General features: G+C 44.5%; 1 protein-coding gene across 9 annotated transcripts in view; it reads right to left on the reverse strand.

Annotated features, from left to right (window-relative positions):
• Window positions 1-20,911, reverse strand: part of SMOC1 (SPARC related modular calcium binding 1) — a 126,958-nt gene that overhangs the window by 7,238 nt on the left and 98,809 nt on the right. For all 9 annotated transcript variants that reach the window (XM_040558375.1, XM_040558371.1, XM_040558374.1 and 6 more), the window contains exons 8-11: window positions 19,187-19,379; window positions 18,235-18,317; window positions 13,732-13,837; window positions 3,970-4,217 (exon numbers count right to left, since the gene is read on the reverse strand). In XM_040558375.1, coding sequence (XP_040414309.1) covers window positions 3,970-4,217; window positions 13,732-13,837; window positions 18,235-18,317; window positions 19,187-19,379 — 630 coding nt within the window. The remainder of the gene's footprint in view (window positions 1-3,969; window positions 4,218-13,731; window positions 13,838-18,234; window positions 18,318-19,186; window positions 19,380-20,911) is intronic.

Here is a 20,911-nt window from a genome sequence, read left to right on the forward strand (position 1 = left end):
ACACTCGAGGCTGGGCATGACAGACCTTTCCAGCATGCTGACAGGGCTCTGAGCTTTCTGTGGGTTTCTCCTAAATACATCCATGCAGGGAAACTTGACTACCATAAAGCTGATCACTTTTCACTCCAAAGGCAGAGAACATCATCTTCAGTCAGCTGCCTTCAGTATAAACACAGGCCAGCACGTGTAGCTATACAGAAGACAAAACCCCACCAGAGTAATACCATACTGAGCATAAAGTTGAAATGAAAGAGAGGAAGGTGTATGGCAGATGGTGACAGCAGGTAAATAAAGTATACCCAGGAAGCACTTGGGTATTGCAGAGGAACATCCCATCACTCAGTAAGTTTCCTAATGGAAAGTATTTACTCAGCCTCGCAAGTACACTCTTTTGGGTAATAATTCACTACAATGAGGCCAGATGTCTTTCAAAAGGAAAAGCCGCAAGGAAACCCCAGCAGCTTTTTATAGGTAGAAGTAATTCCTCTAACTGACTGAGCAAACCTCTCACCTTTCATGGGAGAGAAACACACCACCAGGAGCCCTATCTTGTGTCAACACAACACTGATGCCCTGATTGATGCTAACCCTCAGGATTAAAGGTGACAAACTAAAGCATCCCCACAGAGTTCCAAAGGCGGATATCTCAACAAGGCAAACAAAACCAAGCACTGAACCAGTGCAGCTTGTTTACATTCTAATCTACATTTAATTACAATTAGTTGTAATCTGAATTTCAGTTTTGTTAACTCAGCCACTGCCTGGTTATATACAGCAAATGGTATTTTACAGTTTTCTCAGAGCCTCTCAGACTGTCATCGCTTCCTACCACTGCCATTTCAGAGGCCTTTCCCACATGACTGCTCCTTGCTACCAGTTCCCACACAGCTGCTTGCATAAGTGATGGAGTATCTTCATTCCCAGAGGTCTCCCCAGGCACAAAGAGAATCAGTCACTTCTGCAGATACCAATTAGAAGGGTCTCACACAGCACTGAATTAATTCTGCTGTTTAAATTGTCCACTATTTTTCCTTCTTTCTGTAGTCTTTGCTCAGCTCCAGTGGAAAGTGACATGCCCCATTTTTAATTAAGACATTTTGATCCCATTTCTGAATTGCGCTGCTGGCACAGACGGTTACCTGCAAAGGCTGGCTCTTTGTGGTGACCCCATTCTGAGTGCCAGGAATGGCATTTCTCCATCAGAGCTGCTCCTGATAGAGACGCATCTGGTTTAAGCAGAGGGGCAAGAGCTGTGCAAAGTGGCCACCAGACCTCGCAGATTTCCCAGCAGCTTTCTGGGTCATCATAAGGATGGAAAAGAGGAATGGTTTCTAGCTGACTGGACAGCTCTTTTCCGTACTGGATAACCATTGACTGGTAGCATCCACACATTAGGAGACCACAGGAATCAAGAACCTGCTGAGAAGAGGAAGAAAGACAGAACTATGCACCTCAGACAGATTTGATCCTAACCTGGAAAGAGCTCAGAGTCAGTCTTGTCCTCATGAACATCCTAGATGAATCTTTTCAGAATCTTTTCCAATAAATTTTCCAAGAAATCTTTTCTGTTTTGTTAACTTATTAGCCAAGAGACAGACAACAGTGCTGATTTATCTACACCCTGTGCTTCCACCAAGCACCACCATTTCCATTTTTGGATGGAAATGGTCACAAAAAAAATCAAAAGCTGACAAAAATGCAGAAGCCTTAACATTTGTTTTTCTCACCATCCCAAACCCTACAAAGTTTGTATTAAGCTTTATTTTCAAAATCAGTACAAGTGTTCAATTTACCTAGCAGGAAGCATGCTCACCTGGAGTGGTGACCCAACTCGCTCTAGTCCTTATGCTGCTGGATACCAAGTATGATTCGGAACATCTGAGGCAAGTTCATTAGTAATGAAGTATATCAACTGGAAATGATGACTTTTCTTGCATCCCTCAAACCCTTCCCTCATCCAAAACCAGACCAGAAAAACCTTTCCAACAAAGTTTTTGTTGAAACAAACATTTCCGTGAGAAGTTTTGGTTTCATCTGACTGGCAGTTTACAACAGAAAGTACGTCATCAAAAAGCTTCCCAACCAGCTCTTGGCTTCAACCCACAGTGACCTCAGCCCAAGCAGATGTGCGGAGGCCATGGCATAGAGAAAGAAACACAGAGAAGAAACACATGGACTTAGTTGGACGATTACATGCTCCCATCTTTTGGAATAAGCGGATGTTGGAGAAAAGGTGAGCTACTGGCCATTTCTCAATTTAGAGGTTCTTGTGAATACAAATTCATGACTCCTCACAAATTCATGACTCCTTTAAAAAGATCTATCACAAATTTGTAAGCTGTACCTCTAGAGTACTCAAATTCTTTCCTACACGTTGGTATCTGCTCCCTGCACTGGCTTCCTCTACTGCTTTTTAGCCCTCGTCATCCTTCAGCTACCTGTAGTCCTTTAAGAGTTTTCTTTCCACAAAACTTAGGCATTCACCTCAAGGCTTATCAGGCCTCTGTTCGGTATGTGGAGCTATGTGATTAAAAAAAGGTCGTAGCCCTTTTTTGCACACAATTCTGTCCTCATACAATGTAATAAACCATGAGAAGTCAGGCTGTGTTCTCAGCAAACAGTGTGGGAATCAGGCACTCACAACACGTCTCCCTTGCTACTTTCTTTTCCCCTTCACTCGAGCTCAAAGATTCTCATTTTCTTCCTCCTCTCCTTTTTTCCCCCCTTCCATAAACTAAATTCTGAACAGTCAGTTGGCCAAGGCAGCAGATTCCAGAGAGTCTTATTCCAGGCCAAATAGCAATAAAACTAATTTTGCATATTCATCTTATTGGGAAGGTAATAAAATTAAGGAACAGGACTGCTATTTTGGTATGTCATTCCTCAGTAAAGTACCAATGACTAAGAAAAAAGCTTCCACTGAGCTAGGGAAGCTGAAAGCTTCTCACAGCTGACAAATAATGCAACAGCCTTATTATGGTAACTGAAACATTTGCGAAGCACCTGGAAAAGGCAACTTCCCAACATTCAAATGCACTCATTCTCTTCTCACGCTTGCTAAACCCAAGGAAAGGACTAAGGAAAGGTTAAGCCTAGAAAAAGAAAGCTAGCCACCCATCCCGAGCAGCACGATGGTTAGTTACAAGAGCTGTCCGCACAGCCAAAACACCTGCACAGGAAATTAGTCCCCAGGAATCTTCCAGCTTGCCTTCTCCTGCCAAGCAAATCTACCCACAGTCAAGAATGACTGATAATTATTGAATTTGGGTTGAAGAGTTTCAATTCGTAAAATTTCCAAAAATATCAGTTTGGTCCAGGTCCCAACAGCAGATGAGGTGAAGATGAAAGGAAGAAAAGGAAGGAGGGTGGGTTGGTTGCTCAGGCATTGAACAGAAAGGTAAAAAGTTATTCCTATGTCCCATTTCTCTCCGATTTTTTAAGTTCAATTTAACTCTGAAAAAGGGCAAACACACATTTCTGCACTTTCTTTCTGAGTTGTTCTCTGTGCGTCATCCACTCTCCTGCATACTGGATTTAGCAATAAAAATAAATATTATTTCTGTTAGTCAACAGGGTCTCTGGAGAAGGACTGGATCTGTGCTGGCTCATACACCATCCAACCTATATGGCTGAGGCAACAAAATACTGTCAGCAGTGTATTACTCAGAAAGGACCCGGTCTGAACTACGGTTTCCAAGGACTTTTATAGTACAAGCCGGGTACTAAGCAAGGCTCAAATTTTTGCCCTGCATCTGTATAGTGCTTAGCACAAAGGTCTGTGTTAAGGACTTTAAGACATAGCTTAGTAAATAATGAACTATATTTACAAGACAGGATATTAATCCCTCTCATTTTCCCATGCAAACTGTGGCACTTTTAAATCACCTGGGGGGAAAACTGGTTCCTGAGTTGAACGTAACTCCACATCAGTCTTTTATTCTCACAGGATGGGGAAGGAAAGGCACTCACCTCCTTCCTTGCTGACTCCCAAGCACCCCTTCAGCTCCTGAAGGGAGATAGACTTGTCTTTGTTGAGGTCACAGTAGTCAGTGAAACGTCGGGCGCATTTCTTGGGCTTGGCTTTCTTCTTCACGTAACGCTTGAAGGGCTTCAGCTCCCGCTTGTTGATGTCATTGCTGCTGTTGTTGTCCAGCTGGCTGAAGTACCAGTGCACCACTCGCTCCTCCAGCGTGTGGCTGGGGTCTGGCTCGGAGAACCTGGAAGGGAGGAAGCACAGGCCCCTGACAAGTGGGTGCTCTCACCAACACTGTCAGGCAGATGCTGAAGAGCCAGATCTGCTCACTCAGAGTGTTGAGTCAGGCACACACTATGCCATAGTTAAAGCAGGATAAACACACAGGTCTTGCAATCTCCTTTTAGTTGAGCTCTTTTGAGAGAGAGAGAGGGAAAAAAAAAGAAAAAAACTTTTTCTAAAAATGTCCTTTAGCATTAACAAGTGGTGCCAAGAGATTCCTGGAGACTGATACCCTCAGTAACTACACTTCTCTTCACACCAGTTGCTGAAACTCTGCCTAATCCCGGAAGGATCTCCCTTTAGAGGGCAAAAGGCAGTCTCCATGGTCCTTTTGACCCTTGGGCTCCCATCCAAATTACCAACAGGAGAACCATGAGTACCAGCTATCATGGTAGTTTCTGTGATATCAACATCCAGGCTTTAGAAAGGGAACAAATTCATTTAATGCAAGACACATTCATTATTTGAAAATGTCCTTGGCAGGATGCAACATTCTTGCTGTATCTATTTATATGATCTGAACTCCTGTGCTGTATTTCCAGCATATTTAATGCTTTTCACATGGTTGATTTATACACAAGAATTCCACAGCAGACAAGCACCACAAATCCATTAAAAGTAATACTACGGAACTGGCAACTGCAGTTTGCTTCATTTCTTACTCATTCTGATATTACAAGTTTGACGTTATTTGGCTCACATTTTCTTTCTGTGGACAATAACAAAAAATATCAGTGAAGGAGGAGGACACGAGGAGGAACAGCCACAGCTGAAGATGCATGAGTAGAGAATACCGCCATACAACCTCAAGCTGTTTCTGAACAGCCACTATTATGTTACACTGTTTACACTGTATCGGGTGTTCTGCAGCAGCAGCTGGAAGGGTGTTATTCCTCCGCAATACAAAGAACCAGGGAAGAAACCCTTTCTAAAGAAGTATTTTTAAGAATTGCACTAAGGTAGCCCGTCTTTTCTCCATGTGATAAACGTATGAGTAGAACAAGCTGAAATGATGCTGAGACTTGAGCCTTTTTCCTCCCAAGTGTACAGCATTTCAGTGCATGGAAATTAGTTGACAGGCAATCAGACATGCTACACTGGCACTGGTTGCCCTGACTTATTCCAGGAGACACCTCCAGCTGCTGCCTAATTCCTTCCTCAGCAGTGAGAGAGGGACAGTTGTGTGCTGCACGGAGCCAGGTTCTGGTGTGAGCTCTGGGCACTCGAGCTGGTGGAGAAATACAAACCGAGGTTCAATTTCACTAAGGTCTGCTATAAAATAGATTTTAAGACCATCATCAAGCTTATTTCAGAGACTGGTAAGATATATATTTAAGTGGTCACTGAAGATTTCTTCGTTGGGAACCAGAAGGGCAAAAATCCTTTTGACCTTCCCGTGGGACTGCTTCTTCCTCTAAAATGCAGCTACCAAACCTGAAAAATAAAAATTCCAACCTACAGCCATGGTAATTTACATCACTAGCATGAAAGGTAGCCCCTACCCGGAGACATCTGGATCCCCCCCAAAAGTAAACACACTCTGGGGAGTGGCAAATAAACTGCACGTTTTTCCCAAGGTTTTTGTTGAGAATGTCTCCTTCATCACTTAATTCTTAGCTGAGAAGCAGCCTGGCATTCAGTTGCAGCATCTGGTCAATGTACAGTGGGATAAACACTGTGGGGGAGGAAGAAGAGGTTGGGAATAAATTTGGCTTCGTTTTGGGAGCCAAAACACAAGGCAAGCCCCTGGAGCTACCTATGGACAAGCAGAAGTTGCAAAAATCTCCCCAGGAAGCTAAGGGAGTGCCTGGATTTTTTAGAGCCTTGAAACTCTACGTGAAGACCAGAATGACAGGAGAGAATAAAAACACATCCTGTGGCTTGTTTTTATGACATTTATAAACACAGCCATTGGCCTCTCTCCCTTTTGGAAGCGAGCTGGCTATCACTTGAAGACTAGCGTGTTTCCAACAGCCACAGGGAAGAACTAGAAGTTTTGTATTGCAACGGAGGAGCTTCTGCTTTTGCTCCAACATAGGAATACAACCCAAGCTTTTGCATGTGAGGTTCCCCTGGTCCACACGTTGGCCTGCCCTTTGCCCTAACCTTTTTCTGAAGACGCAGATCTGGAGAGACAGAAACAGAGAAAAGGGCAGAGCATCCCTAGCACCAGCAGTGGAAAAACAACAGACAGAAACACAAGCTCCTCTCTACCTGCTGAAGAGACACTCGGCAGCAGGACTTAAAAGTGCCTTCTTTTTCAGAAATACACCAGAGAGGAGCTCTTGTGAGTTACCAGAAGTGGCAATATAGCTCACTCCAGCACTTCCATAAAGAAAACCAAGGCAATCCACAGGCTAATACAAATACATTGACTCATGAGGTGATGATTTATCAGTCCTCGCCATTACAAACACGCTGAGTGCTCATACCCAGCTCTAGCATGCTAATGGAGCTGAAGTTTTATTAGTTTAACTGCTGTGACTGCAGGAGGAAGGAAGACACAGGCATTACTGAGTTTTTACCGCTTCCCGTTGGCTGGCCTACCAGTACTGCAGTTCCTGAGTTGGTTGCCTGCCCTTTCTGATGGCCATCCAGAATCCCAGCACAGGATGGACACAGAGGATCCACATCATCTCAGGCTGGCTATATTTCCCTAGGTGAATTGTGAAATTACACGATACACTAAGAAGGCCGAGGTTACAACACCCTATCTAAATATTTTGACTGTGATGGCTGCCCATGCAAGACACTTATATTCCATCCATGAAACATGCGTTGATGCAACTTCACAGGATTTCTAAGCCACCTAGTTTTGATGATGTGCCATGGCAGCAACCATACATGCTGGATCAGCTGAAATATATCTGGGGGCTCAAAGTGTTCTGCCAGGGCAGAGTTTTCATGTGTATTCTTGGGGAATTTCCTTCTAATGCCTCTCCATTGCTATTCCAAGAGAAACGAATCAGCTCTCAGATGCAAACTTAATTTGTTGGGCTGCATCTCCACTCATTCAGACCACAAAGGAATCAGAAAACTCAAGAGAGAATAAAACTGCTCTGCACATTCCCAACTCCCATCTCTTGCTCTAACACTGGTCCCATGAAAATCCACTGAACTCCAGTCTCTCACTGCAGTGCGGTAACAGCTTCATAAGATCTAGTAAAGACACCTTACAAAAATGCAGATAGACTTCTTAGGCTTCTCATGATGACTACATAAAAGCTAGCAAGTTTAGCTCCATTATGCAGCATAAGGCCACTCACAGCCTATCAGGGAAGAGGAGAGTGGTCTGTCATTAATAGCCTAGGACAGGAACCTGTTAATTCAGCTTTCTAACTAATTTGTTGGCATCAAGTAAATAACCTTCTCTACGTAGGCTTTTGCTCCTCCTCCTGTGTAACATGCTGTCAGTTCCCTCATGGGAGGATAATTATTTCTTAGGTGGCTAATGCCTGGACATACCTGGGTTAATGTACTACTACTTTTAACACTACTATTTTCCAGCTGAGATGCTGCCACAGAACATCTTCATATCATCTGGTCTAACTGGGGTACAAGCAAAAAACAAAGAGGCTATGAAAAAACACGGATGTGTGCTTTTGCAGCTGTACTAAATTCTGGAGCAGAGGGAGAAGAATATGCCAAAATACCACCTAGACAGCTTGAACATGCACTTTGCATGCAGTCTATAATGCTTTCCAGCCCTTGAGGCCCCCTAGCAAGAAAGGAGGGGTTAACGGAGTGGGAAGGAGCAGGAAGGAAGGAAGGGTAGGTATATAGTTTAGAGTATAGGAAAGTAGCAATGTCAGATATTACTTACATACCAAACCATGTACAGTGTGCAATCACATTATCCTCCAAAGGAGTGTACCGTCAAAGTTTAATATGCCCCACTAAATTTTACTGAGTAACTGAAGTCCATTCCTACCAAAGCCACCCCTCTGCCCATGTGCAGTCCTGCTGCATGCAACTGCACACTCAATATTGTTGCAGTGACAGAAAACCCAAATACAAAATACTGCTTTGGGAGAAAGCAAGGTTGCCAGCTCTAAGTTCCCAGCAGATGATAAGCTGTTTGAAGATCTTTAGAAAACCTGTTCCTTTGTAATACAAACTTTATTCAGCAACAAGAATGGCTGAGGAGGGAGGAGGAAAGGGGATTAAGACCAGCCTAACATCACTTAACTACAGACAGCAAACAGGGACTATAAACCAAATGGAGCTAATTCCAGGATGAAGGTACACTGACGTGTGAGAAGCTACTAGCAGAAGCAACAGAGTAGAAAAAAAAAGTTAGTCCAGCTCCCTAACACATAAGGTATGTTTGTAGTCAGGAAGCCTACAGGATTTAAAGCTGTAAGTTTCTAAGACTTGAAAGTAGCTTGCAAGGATGTATGCCTCGCTTTGGTGCTGTTGCTGAATGAAGGATGGATGGAAGCTACAGAAATGTTAGGGCTGGTCTTGCCAGCCAATGCCCATGAAAACACTGATGATGCCCTCCAAGGTTCCTAGGGGGAGTAGTGGGAAGTGGTAAGAGTTTAACAAACTGAGGTAAAATTCACGGTTCTTCTTGCTCTGCTCCCTTTTGTTGTTCTTTGCGGTTGTCTCTCATAAAGCTCTAAGTCCTAACCATGGAACATGGCTTGAATCAAAGAAGATTACTTTAATGAAATTGTGAAAAGGATTGTGTGTTTGTTTTCTTATTCTCCCTTTCCTGTAGTGAAAGAGTCAAGAAGCTAACAAAAAAATAAGCTGTGTTCAGACTAAACAAAAGGTTAGTGCACAGTCCAAATTCATTATGGGGAATGCATAATTCCTCTACAGTTAAAACTGAAGCTATCTTCCTGTTACAGACCCAGTTTCTTTCTCTCCTCCTTCCGGCTAAGTTGTGTATGAAACATTATTCTGAACACAACTTTTCTGAAGATCGTGGAATAAATCATTTAGAAGGTTTAAAAATCAGCTCCCTTCACTCCTCATTGACTTTTAAAAGATCCTCCTCTTGCATGAACTCTCTCATATCTTCAATTAGGCTAGGATTTCCATAGGAGCATAAAGAGAATTTCATATCTAACTTCCATTGAATTGCAATAGGAGTTGGGCATTAACTTCCCCATACTGTTTGAAAGTGTCAATCTTTATTAGAACATGGTGCAACTTCAGAACACCCCAGAGATGTGCTGAGCTTTACTGAGCCTGCTTCAAACTGCTCAACTGCAGCATGAAAGGGAACCTTGGGGGCAATTTTCTGAAGTACATTTTAGGGCTATTACATGGGAAATAATTGGCAACTTAAAATGAAGGGGCACAGCTACCGGGTTACATGATAAGGGTGGCTGTCGTAAGCTGTCCTTTTAACCTAAAACTCCACAGGGCATTAATATTTTTGCTGATGATGTAACAAGCTATAGTGCACACATTTGGGCAATTAAAATTCTGAATCAAGGAATAGTTTCTTAGGTCGGGTAAACCTAGGCTGGGATTCCCTTTTAGATATTCTAGTTTAGACCCCATGTGATGTGAGCGTGACACACATTTTATTTTCTCTGACTTAGAAAATAGAATAAGATGTATTAAAGTGATGTTAAAAAAAAAAAGTGATGCTCCTATTATATAGGATTTATTCATGAACAATTTCAACTATGAATCTTTTCAAAAAGGATACCAAACTGGTTAATAAACTCATTTCCTACAAGCGCTCCCTTAATTACTTTGAAAACATACAGTAACAAGATGTGCCTTGGAGTTATTACATAAACTTAAAATTAAGAATGAATTTTACCAGAGATTTTCTGTTTCAAAAGTCTAAATGAAGTCTATTTGGCTATTTTGCTGTAATATAAACCAGGGCCACGAGGAAGGGAAGTTCTCATCTCATTTACATTATTGTAAAGCAAGAGTAACTCAATTAAAGTCAATAGCTTTGAACTTGCTTAAACGAGACAAGACCTATAAGGGATTACAAGGTTGTTTTAAGCATGCCCAATAAAAAAAAAGGTCTTATCAGGTTTTACTTACATTGCCTGCAGCAATCCAAATTGTACAGCCTCACTTTGCTGCTACTAGATTGTTTTCGTGTGTGCCAAGTATAAAGTGTGCAGTTTAGCACAGCTCTACGTAGTGCTCTAAAGGCAGATCTCTATCATTTCTCCTCATGTTCCTCCTTTCCCCCAAAGAAAAAGTAATAACACACTAATTGCAACGCCATGGATAGCTTTGCAGCACATATAGGTAAAGTCTTGAAGACACTCAGCAAACACAGGAAGTTTTCACTCCACATATTCAGGTTCAGACTGAAAGCTGTGGGGTCATCTAATCTCATTTCCTGTATATCATAGGCACAGAACGTGAATCAAATTACTTTTAAGACCATAACTTGGGTTGACGAAAGCAAGTCTTTCTGAAAGGCATCAGGCCTAAGATGAAAGCCTTAGAGAGAGGGAATCCATCACTTCCCTCATTACTTCATTCCGCCTTACAAATGCCCTCGCTTTAAAGAAATTTTGATCACAAGTTTGTTTATATTCAGCTGATCATGTTCTTCCCTGTTAAGAACAAAGAGCCTGCAGAGCTTTTGTCCCTATGGAGATACTCAGATTATCAGTAATCATCTTTCAACCTTTTTTTCTTTCTTTTAATACACTAAGGAAGCCTGAACTCCTTAAGACTCTCACTGTTAGGCTTTTTCAGCCCTTAAAACTTTGGCAAGGCTCTTCTCTGGTTCCCTATTTTAATGTTAATACTAAAGGTGCATATTGTAGGCCAGTAACATCTCCCTGCTGCCATGAAGAAATGGAAATACACCCCTGTTCCCTAAAACTCCTATTTGCTACTTGTTCGTTTTTTGCCACAGCCCCACACTGCAAGCTCATATCCAGAGTTCAATGCACTTAACTATTCAGTTTGGGGTACTGCATCAATTCCGTCCCCATTCTGGAAGTGAGGCCCTACATTCAGTCCACCCACCCAAAACGTCCACTCTGCACTTAAAACACATGGGACAATAGAAGGGGCCAACTGGCCTGGGGATACAGCTTGTTTGCATCAAGTTTGCCTGGCCTTCCCCTCTGCAACAGGCATAAGCTTTGCTGATAATACATTTTAAAAGTACTTTAGATTACCAGCTTCATTTGTTCAGCTTCTAAAAGAGCCCCAGAAGATGAAATAATGAACAGAAGAAACAAAAATGCTGTAAAGGAACAGAAAGAGGTCAGCTACAGAGGAAACTAGTACATGTTCAAATACAGCACCTGTTCTGCCATCATTATGATGGAGATGGAGAAGAGCCTGAGGTAAGTGAAGCTCTCCTCACAAACACAAATGCCTCAGCTGACATTAAGAAAAAACAGACCTCCTGCTTTCATTTTCAACATCACCTTCTCAGCAAACCTGGGCCAGGGAGGTACAGGATGAGCACTGTCATAAATCAAATATTTTGTTAGTTCTTAAGCCTGGAAATGAGTTGATTAGCCATATGGGCAAAATACCCATGGAAAAGAACTTTCATTTCTAGTGCCAAAGTGAAGTTAGGTCACCCAGTAAACTTCCAGATGTTCCTAAAGAGAAGACTCTGGACATTTCCCACATTGGGAAACTTGGAAAGCAGGATTCATTGCACAGAGACAGCTTCTCAGCTCTGCAAGCTCACACAAAATGAAAGCTGTACTGATTAAATTTTTATTTAAGTATCTAAAATTCCTTGAAATGCCTTTTTTTTTTTTTTTTTTCCAAAATAAATGGTCTCATGATATCATGGCGGGATGGAAAATCTTGACACATACTCTTTGGGTTCTGCACCTACCCTAACTGATGCACATGGAAGTTTACGCCAGAGCAGTTTCCCGAATTTAATCATGGCTGCAGGCAGGCAGAATATTTGGGTGGTAGCAATCTCTCGCCTTACAAAGGACAGACTGCTAAAAGATTTCTTTTTCCCCTTGCAACTGGGCTGCTGACACTGGAGCTGAAAATAAATCAAGATGATGACTGTGTGAAGAGCTGGGCAGTGAAAAATTCTGCCAGAAAGGCCTCTATTCAAAGCTGAGAAATACACAAAGCTTGGGGAACATTAGGAAGCAAGCCTGCTGGGTTTATAGAAGTACAGTGGTGGCATATATCTCTGGTCTCTACAATATTGGTTTATATTAAGCTTTATTTTAAGAGTGATGATTACATTGGCTGGGTTTCAGTCCCTGTGCCAAAGATGCCAAATAAATATCAAATACTCTCCAGGGCTTCCTGCCACCCCTACCCACTGCATTTGAACCATGCAAATTACACAAAATTGACATTGGAATGCTTATGGCTGGGAGAGAACGACGTATTTCCCATCCTTGGGGCATTTTTCATCCTGTTTATACGAATACAGACGTGCTAGGCATATACTGCTAATTCAAAAGGTTACAGAATATTCCATGTGCAGGCACTCAGCCACCAGCCCAATTTGCAAGGTCCAAATGCAAAGTTAGAAACATATGGGTTCACAAGCAATCCATCCTGAAAACAAGAGGCTCAAAGGTGCCACCCAGGAAGTTTTTGTCTTGAGCATTTAAACATGGCATTGCTTCTTCCTTTTGCATTTTGAAAGAGGAGAGCAAGGGACCAATATTACTCTCAAAACATTGGAAGTAACACGCACAGAGGCACCTCCTTCATCTCTATACCCGTGTGAACACGAGCACATTATGTGTTGTGGCATCCCTGCATGCTAAGCTAGCACTGTCCCCTTTTATAGTCAGGGGAATCCAGAACCACAGAAGTCTTGCCTAATCAAGGCAATACAGCACTTCTTTTCAAACCGCAGTCTGTTCTCAGTAGGCATGGCATGCTGCAGCATTGCAGCTGCTGCACTAAGGGGATTTCCTATCATCAAGCAGAAGGGGGAGACAAGACCTCAGCTTTTCTCCAGTTCCCCAGAAAAGCAGACTTCTGCCCACCTCTTTCAACAGGCCTGACCTGCTGCTTCGTCCAAGAAGGATGAAGAGGCAGCTGGTCTGACGGGAGGGTCATGAAAAACAGCTTCTCTCCTCATCTGCAGACTGGCTTCAGCCCCACAGCAAAACAGCAGTGCTAGTGCTGCCAAGGATTCTGTTCACATTCTTCACTCCCCATGGTAGCCACTAGGCCACACGGCCTCCGTCAATCCATTTGCATTTTATTAGGTCTTTTCATGCACCAGGGGACAAAAGAACAAGCCACTTCCTCCCACTGAGCTCTCATTTCACACTTCAAATGGGCTATACTAACCTTTATGGTGGAACAGCTGCCAGGGAGGAGGGGTGGGAGGAGGCACCCCAGACTACGATGACATGACAGAGCAGCCTCTGAAGATACAGCATTAGTTCGTCTCCCAGCAATCCAGATCAGTGGGAATCAGCTCAGAGCATCACCTTTCCCTCCCGCCCCCACCTCATGGGCACCCACAGCTCTGCAGCCACCTTGGTGGGTTCAGCCCGAGTGCTTTCCGGACTCACCTACCACCCCCAGTAGGTGCCGCTGAGTTAATAGCCTGTACCATGTCCGTAGTGAGAGCATCAAGTAAGCTGGTAATAAATTCAACTTTCTTCCCTTCTGGGCAGCCTGTAGAAAGAAAAGAGGAGGTTCAATGCAAGAACACAGAAGACCGGTCTCCTAACGCACTGCAGCAAGGATCAGCCAGAACCCCTCATTTGTTTGGAACGTGGCAGCCATCATCACAGTCCCTAAGGAAAGGCAAAAGAATCCCTCAGTGGGTTTCTCTGCATGGCAATTTGTCCTGCAGCTTTTGTCCAGCACACACACAGTCACCAACAATATCTGGCAGGAAGGCCGTGTGGTTGGCTGGACGGCCTCTCCCAGTTCCCTACCAGCATAACCACAGGGATGTGCTGGAAGGGCCTGGCAGATGGAGTTCCCATGGTGACACTTGTAGAGAAGTTTACAAAACAACTCATTACCTCCTGGGTCATCTTCCTTTGAAAACACGTCTGTTCTGAGGTCCTAACTGACAGCTTAAAGTTTCTTAAAGCGTGGGCCAAAATGAGCACTGCTGCTTGTACTCTCCTCTTCAGGCACAGAGAGTGCTGCCTGCCGGGAGCTACCACAATAATTCAGTTCTTTTCATGACCACGCTGCATGGGAACTATGTCAGACCGAGTCATCACGTGGCAACAGACCCCAGTCACTGCTGGTTTAGGCAGGAATTGGACAAAGTGCGCTGAAGACAAGCTTGGTAACCATTTCCATGACTTAGTCCTGAGGCCATCCAGTTCCCTTCTGCTATAAACTCAGAACGACGGAGTCTCCTGTCAGCCTCCAATGACAGAACTGAGACAAAAATCTTCATCTCCCCACCTTTACGAGGCAAGCTATGCAGTTTTCTTGCTTTTTAAAGGAGGAAAAGCATGCTTCATTTACTACCACGTTAATACTGTAACAATTGCTCTAGCCTACCAAAGAACAAACATACTTAACTTCTACCCATCACCTCCAGAGCCACTGTCACAAACCCATCACCTCCCAATTCCGTTGTCTTCTCTGATGTGACACCAAAGCCATCACCACATCACTTACCTCTTCTCTTTCCCAAAACCACTGTTTACTACACTGTTTATTCACCTAGGAGAGCATTACCAAAAAACAGTATCGCCTTAGTAACAAGTAGCAATGTTAACACTTTCTGCCTTTCCCAGGCAAGCAGAGAAGCACATGTACCCCAAACAGAGCAGCAGAAACCTACTATAATCCCTTGACAGCTGAAAGCAGCTTGCAAATTGATCTGACAAAACTCCCTCCTTTGCAGTATTACAGGCTCTGTTCTCTGCAACAGCTAACCAACAGTCCCTAGCCTGTCTCCTTATTATGCGTATTACACACACGCACACCCCTCGGCACTCGTTTGGCACATGGTCCAGAAAATGTCAGCATTGTAATGGGTAAGCTGCTATGGCAGCCAGAGGAGACCACTCACTTAAAGGAGCTTTTTGTTGCAGTAATGAGAAGGTTGAAAAACCATTTGCTAGAAGTCATCTCCCTGGGGCCTCAGCATCTCACCGTCTGCAGGAATTAGCAACTTGCCATTTGCTATGCGCAAGCAACACGTTCCTTCCTTCTTTCTTCTGGCTCTTGTGAAAGCAGACATGACACAGTTTGTGAAGAGGGTACATGTAGGTGTGTAACAATTTGTGCTCATGTCTCTCCCACCTTAGCCTCTTCTGACTCACTAGGGAATTTTTTACATACAAGAACAGCTAATGAATCACAGAATGGTTTGGGTTGGAAGCGACCTTAAAGAACATCTAATTCCAACCCCCCTGCCATGGGCAGAGACACCTCCCACCAGACCAGGTTACTCCAAGCCCCATCCAACCTGGCTTTGAACACTTACAGGGGTGAGGCATCCACAGCTTCTCTGCACAACCTGCTCCAGTGCCTCGCCACTCTCTGAGTAAAGAATTTCCTCCAAATAACTAATCTAAACCTACCCTTTTGTAGTTGCACATTGCTGTCTCATGCAGAGCTTCTCATCCACCAACATCCCCAGGTCCTTCTCCTCAGGGCTGCTCTCAATCCGTTCTCTGCCCAGCCTGTATTCATGTTTGGGACTGCCCTAGCCCAGATGCCGGACCTTGCACTTGGCACTGTTGAACTCCATGAAGTTCGCACAGGCCCACCTCTCAAGCCTGTCCAGGTCCCCTGTAGGGTGGCATCCCTTCCCTCCAGCGTGTCAACCATACCACACAACTTGGTGTCATTGGTAAACTTACTGAGGATGCATTCAATCCCACTGTCCATGCCCCTGACAAAGATGTTAAACAGCACCGGTCCCAATACCAACACCTGAGGAACACCAGTTGTCACTGATCTCCACTTGGACACTGAGCTGTGGACCACAACTCTTTGAGTGTGACCATCCAGCCAATTCCTTACCCACCAAGTGGTCCATCCATCAAATCCACGTCAATCCAATCTAGAGACAAGGACATCATGGAAGACAGTGTCAAAAGCTTTGCACAAGTCCAGGTAGATTATATGAGTTGCTCTTCCAATATCCACTACTGCTGAAATCCCATTGTAGAAGGCCACCAGATTTGCCAGGCATGATCTACCCTTAGTGAAGCCGTGTTGGCTGTCAATCACCTCCTTATTTTCCAAGTGCCTTAGCATAGTTTCCAGGAGGATTTGCTCCATGATCTTGCTGGGCAAAGAGCTGAGACTGACTGGCCTGTAGTTCCCTGAGTCCTCCTTTTGTCCCTTCAAACCTCAAGTCTGCATCAAAAGACAACTGAGCACAGCATCTTCCAGACAGACAAACCAGGATTGTTAACTCTCCTCCTCCATCTCCTAATCTCTCCATCGTATTTCTAGTGATGGAATCCATCAGGGACAGGAACCATACATCCGAGCACAGAGCTGAAGTGCACTCAGGTAAAGAAAAGTGGCTTGAGCTGAGGGGGGAACTCTCCTGGAGTCTGATGCTGGGACCAGACCACTAAGCTACAGATCATCCTACACGTGTCCTCTTGTGCCTCGTGTAGTTCCTATGCCCCATCCAGCTGCAGCACAGAAGAAGGAAGAAGAAACTATTCTGTCTTCCTGAGAGATCAGACAGAGACTCTCAAAGAAAGAGACCCAAAGTAAAGGATTTCCACTGAATTCTGGGAAGGCAGAGGGGAAATGCAGGGAAAGGCAGTAAAGCAAGGGGAGAAGGGGACGGAGAAGAAAGGAACCAAGGTTATTCTATTTTACTATGATTTCCTAAGGAAATGAGCCTTAATGCAATCACTTATAGCTGGTCTGCTGGTTTCCCCTCCCCCTTCCCTCACCCCCCAAAGTAACACTCAAGCCAATTGGCCAATTTCATTCAAACGTGAGAAGGAGGCATATAGGAAATTTCTACGTGACTTGTGAAAATGAGCAGCAGCATAGTAGACAGCCCTGCTGAGGGCTGCACTGCTAAGCAGAGAGCTATGGGGCCCAACGTCAAGAGCCAGCAGAAGGAGAGCAGAAGGAGATGTGGACGTAAAATCTGGAACAAATCTCATTTCCTTTGCTAACCTGCTCAGGGATAACTCACTTTATGTTGGTCCTAGAAAGAGCCATAAAAAAAGAGAAGTGTTACCAGCTCTTTCTGCGGAGTTTCTGGTCTCCAGTGCTCCCTTCATGGTGGAGAGGATTGTATCACCATTGTAGCTTCTGGTTTTGAGCAGCTGTTCCCCACCCAGGAGAGCAATGGCTGATCTCTCAGTGAGGGCTCCTCACTCTGCTCCTTACAAAGGCAGAGGGAAGAAAAAGCAGAGCACAGGCAGGTAGGATGGCATTTTTAAGAGCTGCTCAGACACCTATGCCCAGCACCTCTTCCTAACAGAAATAAGATATGCAAACAGTAAATTATGAGTTGTCATTTTGTTAAGAGGAGAAAGATGAACAGAAAGCGAACAGCAGTGGGAGATAAAGTAAGCCCCAAGTAGAAAGCCAGGAATCTAGTTCAGATAAGTAAGCACGCAGCATTAAGTAAGTGACCTCAGTGCACCACAAATACTGTCCTGCCAGTCCCTGCAGGGTCAGGGAGCCAGTTGGTCCACTGACAATTGACATTTGTGTCCACCATTGCTCAGAGGGCCATCAAGCCGCTGAAAAGCCCTGCTAAATGGAAAGGATACTATCCTGGCCAGGCTTTAAAAAAAATAAATAAAAATTTAAATGCCAAGCACATTCTTTCCCCAGGGGGCCTCCAGGCAACCATTTTTTTGTTGTTTTTTTTCCCCTGCAATTCTGATCTCAGACGTGTTTTAAAGGAAGGGCAGATAGGCAATAAACCAGCCCCCAGAACACTCCCAGTCTCTCCAAGTTATCCAAAATAACACAGAATTAAACCCATGGTAAAACAAGCACAGTGAGGGAAATCCCCCATCTCAACAAGAGGCTTCTCAGCCTCTTGAGGGTCCCAAAATGAGATGAGCAGAGTAGACAGAGGCAGGATTTTGTTCCTCACTGACCTGGAAGCTCTCTGTCCTTGAAGGGATCATCAACCTCTGTGCTCTTCGATCTGGCATCACTTTCACACACTGGGGTCTCATAGCTGAAAAAGAAGAACAGCAGATGCTGAGCTATGTGATATAGCTTTAGTGTCATCCGGTGCTTGCTAGGGGGTCATCTAATCTGCTCACTACAGGGGAAACAAACCTGCAAAAGAAATGTGACTCTCAAGCATCTCTCTGCTTATGGACAGTCAGTAACAGCAACAGGACATGGAGAGAGGAGTGGGAGCATACTCCATAATCCAGTACCAACTGAAACCCACAAACAACACAAGGCCCTCTTCCAACTACTGTGGGCACAGATTGTGCTTTTTTTTCCAGAAATGTCCATGTTTTGCAGAATCACTGTGTCTAGTAGAGTTTAGGTCCCAGCCCCTACTGGACAGTTTTTTATAGCTTTCCAGAGTGGCAATTTGTTTCTGAACCCCCAAGTGAGAAAATATTCCCCAAGTAGTTTTATGATACAGGGCAGCAAAAAGATCAAATCTACCCTTTGCTTAAAATCTGTTAATGCACAACTGAGAAGCCTTCTAAATCTGTTCTGGTCAGGATCTAAATGGCTGAAATATAAGCACAGAAATATAAAGCAGAGCATAACGCAACACAGGTACTTCTCACAACTCATACAGATGACCTGTACTTTGAGCAGAAGACTGGCTCCTGCTACCACAAAAAAGCTGCAAGCCAGAAAACAAAACAAAAAGCTATTTTGCAGGATACTTAACTGGAAAGGATAAGTTGAGGATACTCAACAACATCAACGCATCACATAAGGCATTGGTAGCTCTAGGGAAGGCAGTAGCACAGAGCTAACTGCTCTAGACGTAGGAACTTATCTGGTACAGCAATACTATTTTCTTCATATCTCATCTCCTCCAGGCAGGCATCTCACCAGGCTTACAGCTCTTACCGAGTGGAAGTACCAGGCAGGGGGCGTCCTGTGTCCACCAGGACACACCAACAGTACCCAGTTGACTGGTGGCACTGCACTGGTTTGTAGAGCCCTCCTGGAGCACACTCGGGGATGACGATACCCTCACGGGGGTTCTGCCTGGCCTCCTCCAGGGCGCTCTGCCTTTCCTGGTCGCAGGAGTGAACTTTCTCTAGAAGACAGGAGGGAGGTTGGAGGGGAACAGAGAAATAAAGTCAAATCAAGATCACCTTCCTCAGCTCAGCAAGTAAGGGATACCCTTCGCAACAGGAGATCTTTGTGCTTTTTCTTCCCAGTAACCACCAGTATGCCTACAACCCTGCGCCCTAGGGAACGAGAGACTTGAGGGTTGAGAACTTCTTCCTACAATCAATTATAATGCTACAAGATTAGGGATTATAGACATTGACAGCTATATGTCCAGCAAGCCGGGGAGAGCAAGAAAACTGTTCCTGTTCACCCAGGTTTTCGGCCTGCCCTACTCCCACCATCTCTTCCTCCAGAATGCAGTGCACTCTTCTTTCTCAATAGCATCCCTCCAGCACGAGCCCAAGAGAGCAGAACAGTACCATTTTAACACCAATTTATCCAGAACATAGAGCACCTGAGGGACACAGAGTGGGATATCCCATTCTCCCTACACTGCCAGCACCTCTCCAGCACACTCCACCATGGTTCCCACTTGGAAAGTCAAGGACACCCAACCAACACCTTCTTCTTAACCATCCGCCCTGAGGTAGGTAGGACCCTGTACCTCAGCAGCTTATTCCACAGGAAAGAATATTACCAAGGACGTCATCAAGCAGAGAACAGAGTACACAGATGACATGCACCAAGCCTGGTGCCCAACACCTTCAGCCCTAATGCTGCTTCTTCCACACCGGCTGCAGAGGAGTGAAGTATGGAGAGGCGCCCCGCTGCTGATTCTTATGTGGACAAGCTGTTAAAGGGGTAAGAGATGCACAGAGTATTCGTAGGATACTAAGATCTATTTGTCTCAACAGCCAGAAGTTCTCAACTGGAAGTCTTCAAATATTCTGGCCTTTTGAAGAGTAGGAAAATGACTTCAGCCTTGGAAACCACCAAAGGCAGCGAGAGGAAAAAAAGCATGCATGTAAGACAGAAAAGCAGTCAAAGCTGATGATCACAGAATTAAAACATATGAAGTCTGGGCTAAAAACAAAACAAACAAAAAAACAAGACAAACAACACAAGTGCTAAGTGTTATCCTTAAGAGAGCGATGAAAACCACAAGTGGGAACAGAAGTTCTCTCCTTCCCTAGCTTTCCTTTCCCTTGTAGTTTATTCCTTTTTTTCATTTTAAAAAGTCAAAACCAGGAACCACCTCCAGCTTTCAATACACAAAATGTTTCAGCACTGACAGGCAGTGATGCCAGGGGTTCATCCTGTGAACCTGCAGCCACAGCATTACCTGAGCACCCTGCTCCGGGACAGGCTGGGCACAGAAACAGCAGCGCTTGCTGTCCCCCTGTATTTTGCCTGCCTGCCTGCACCCCCATCGGTTACGTCTTATATTTTGGTGACAAATTGTGGGAGGACAGGCAGGAGCTTTTGTTCTGCATGTGGGGACCAGGCTGGGTGCTGTTTCACCACTCACACCCTTCAGCTTGGTAGCAGCAGGAAGAGCACACAAAACACCCGTGGTTCTGCGCTGCATCACCCCCATCACAGCGTGCTTTGGGT

This window comes from Cygnus olor, chromosome 5, assembly GCF_009769625.2.
Source record: "Cygnus olor isolate bCygOlo1 chromosome 5, bCygOlo1.pri.v2, whole genome shotgun sequence".
NCBI lineage: Eukaryota > Metazoa > Chordata > Aves > Anseriformes > Anatidae > Cygnus > Cygnus olor.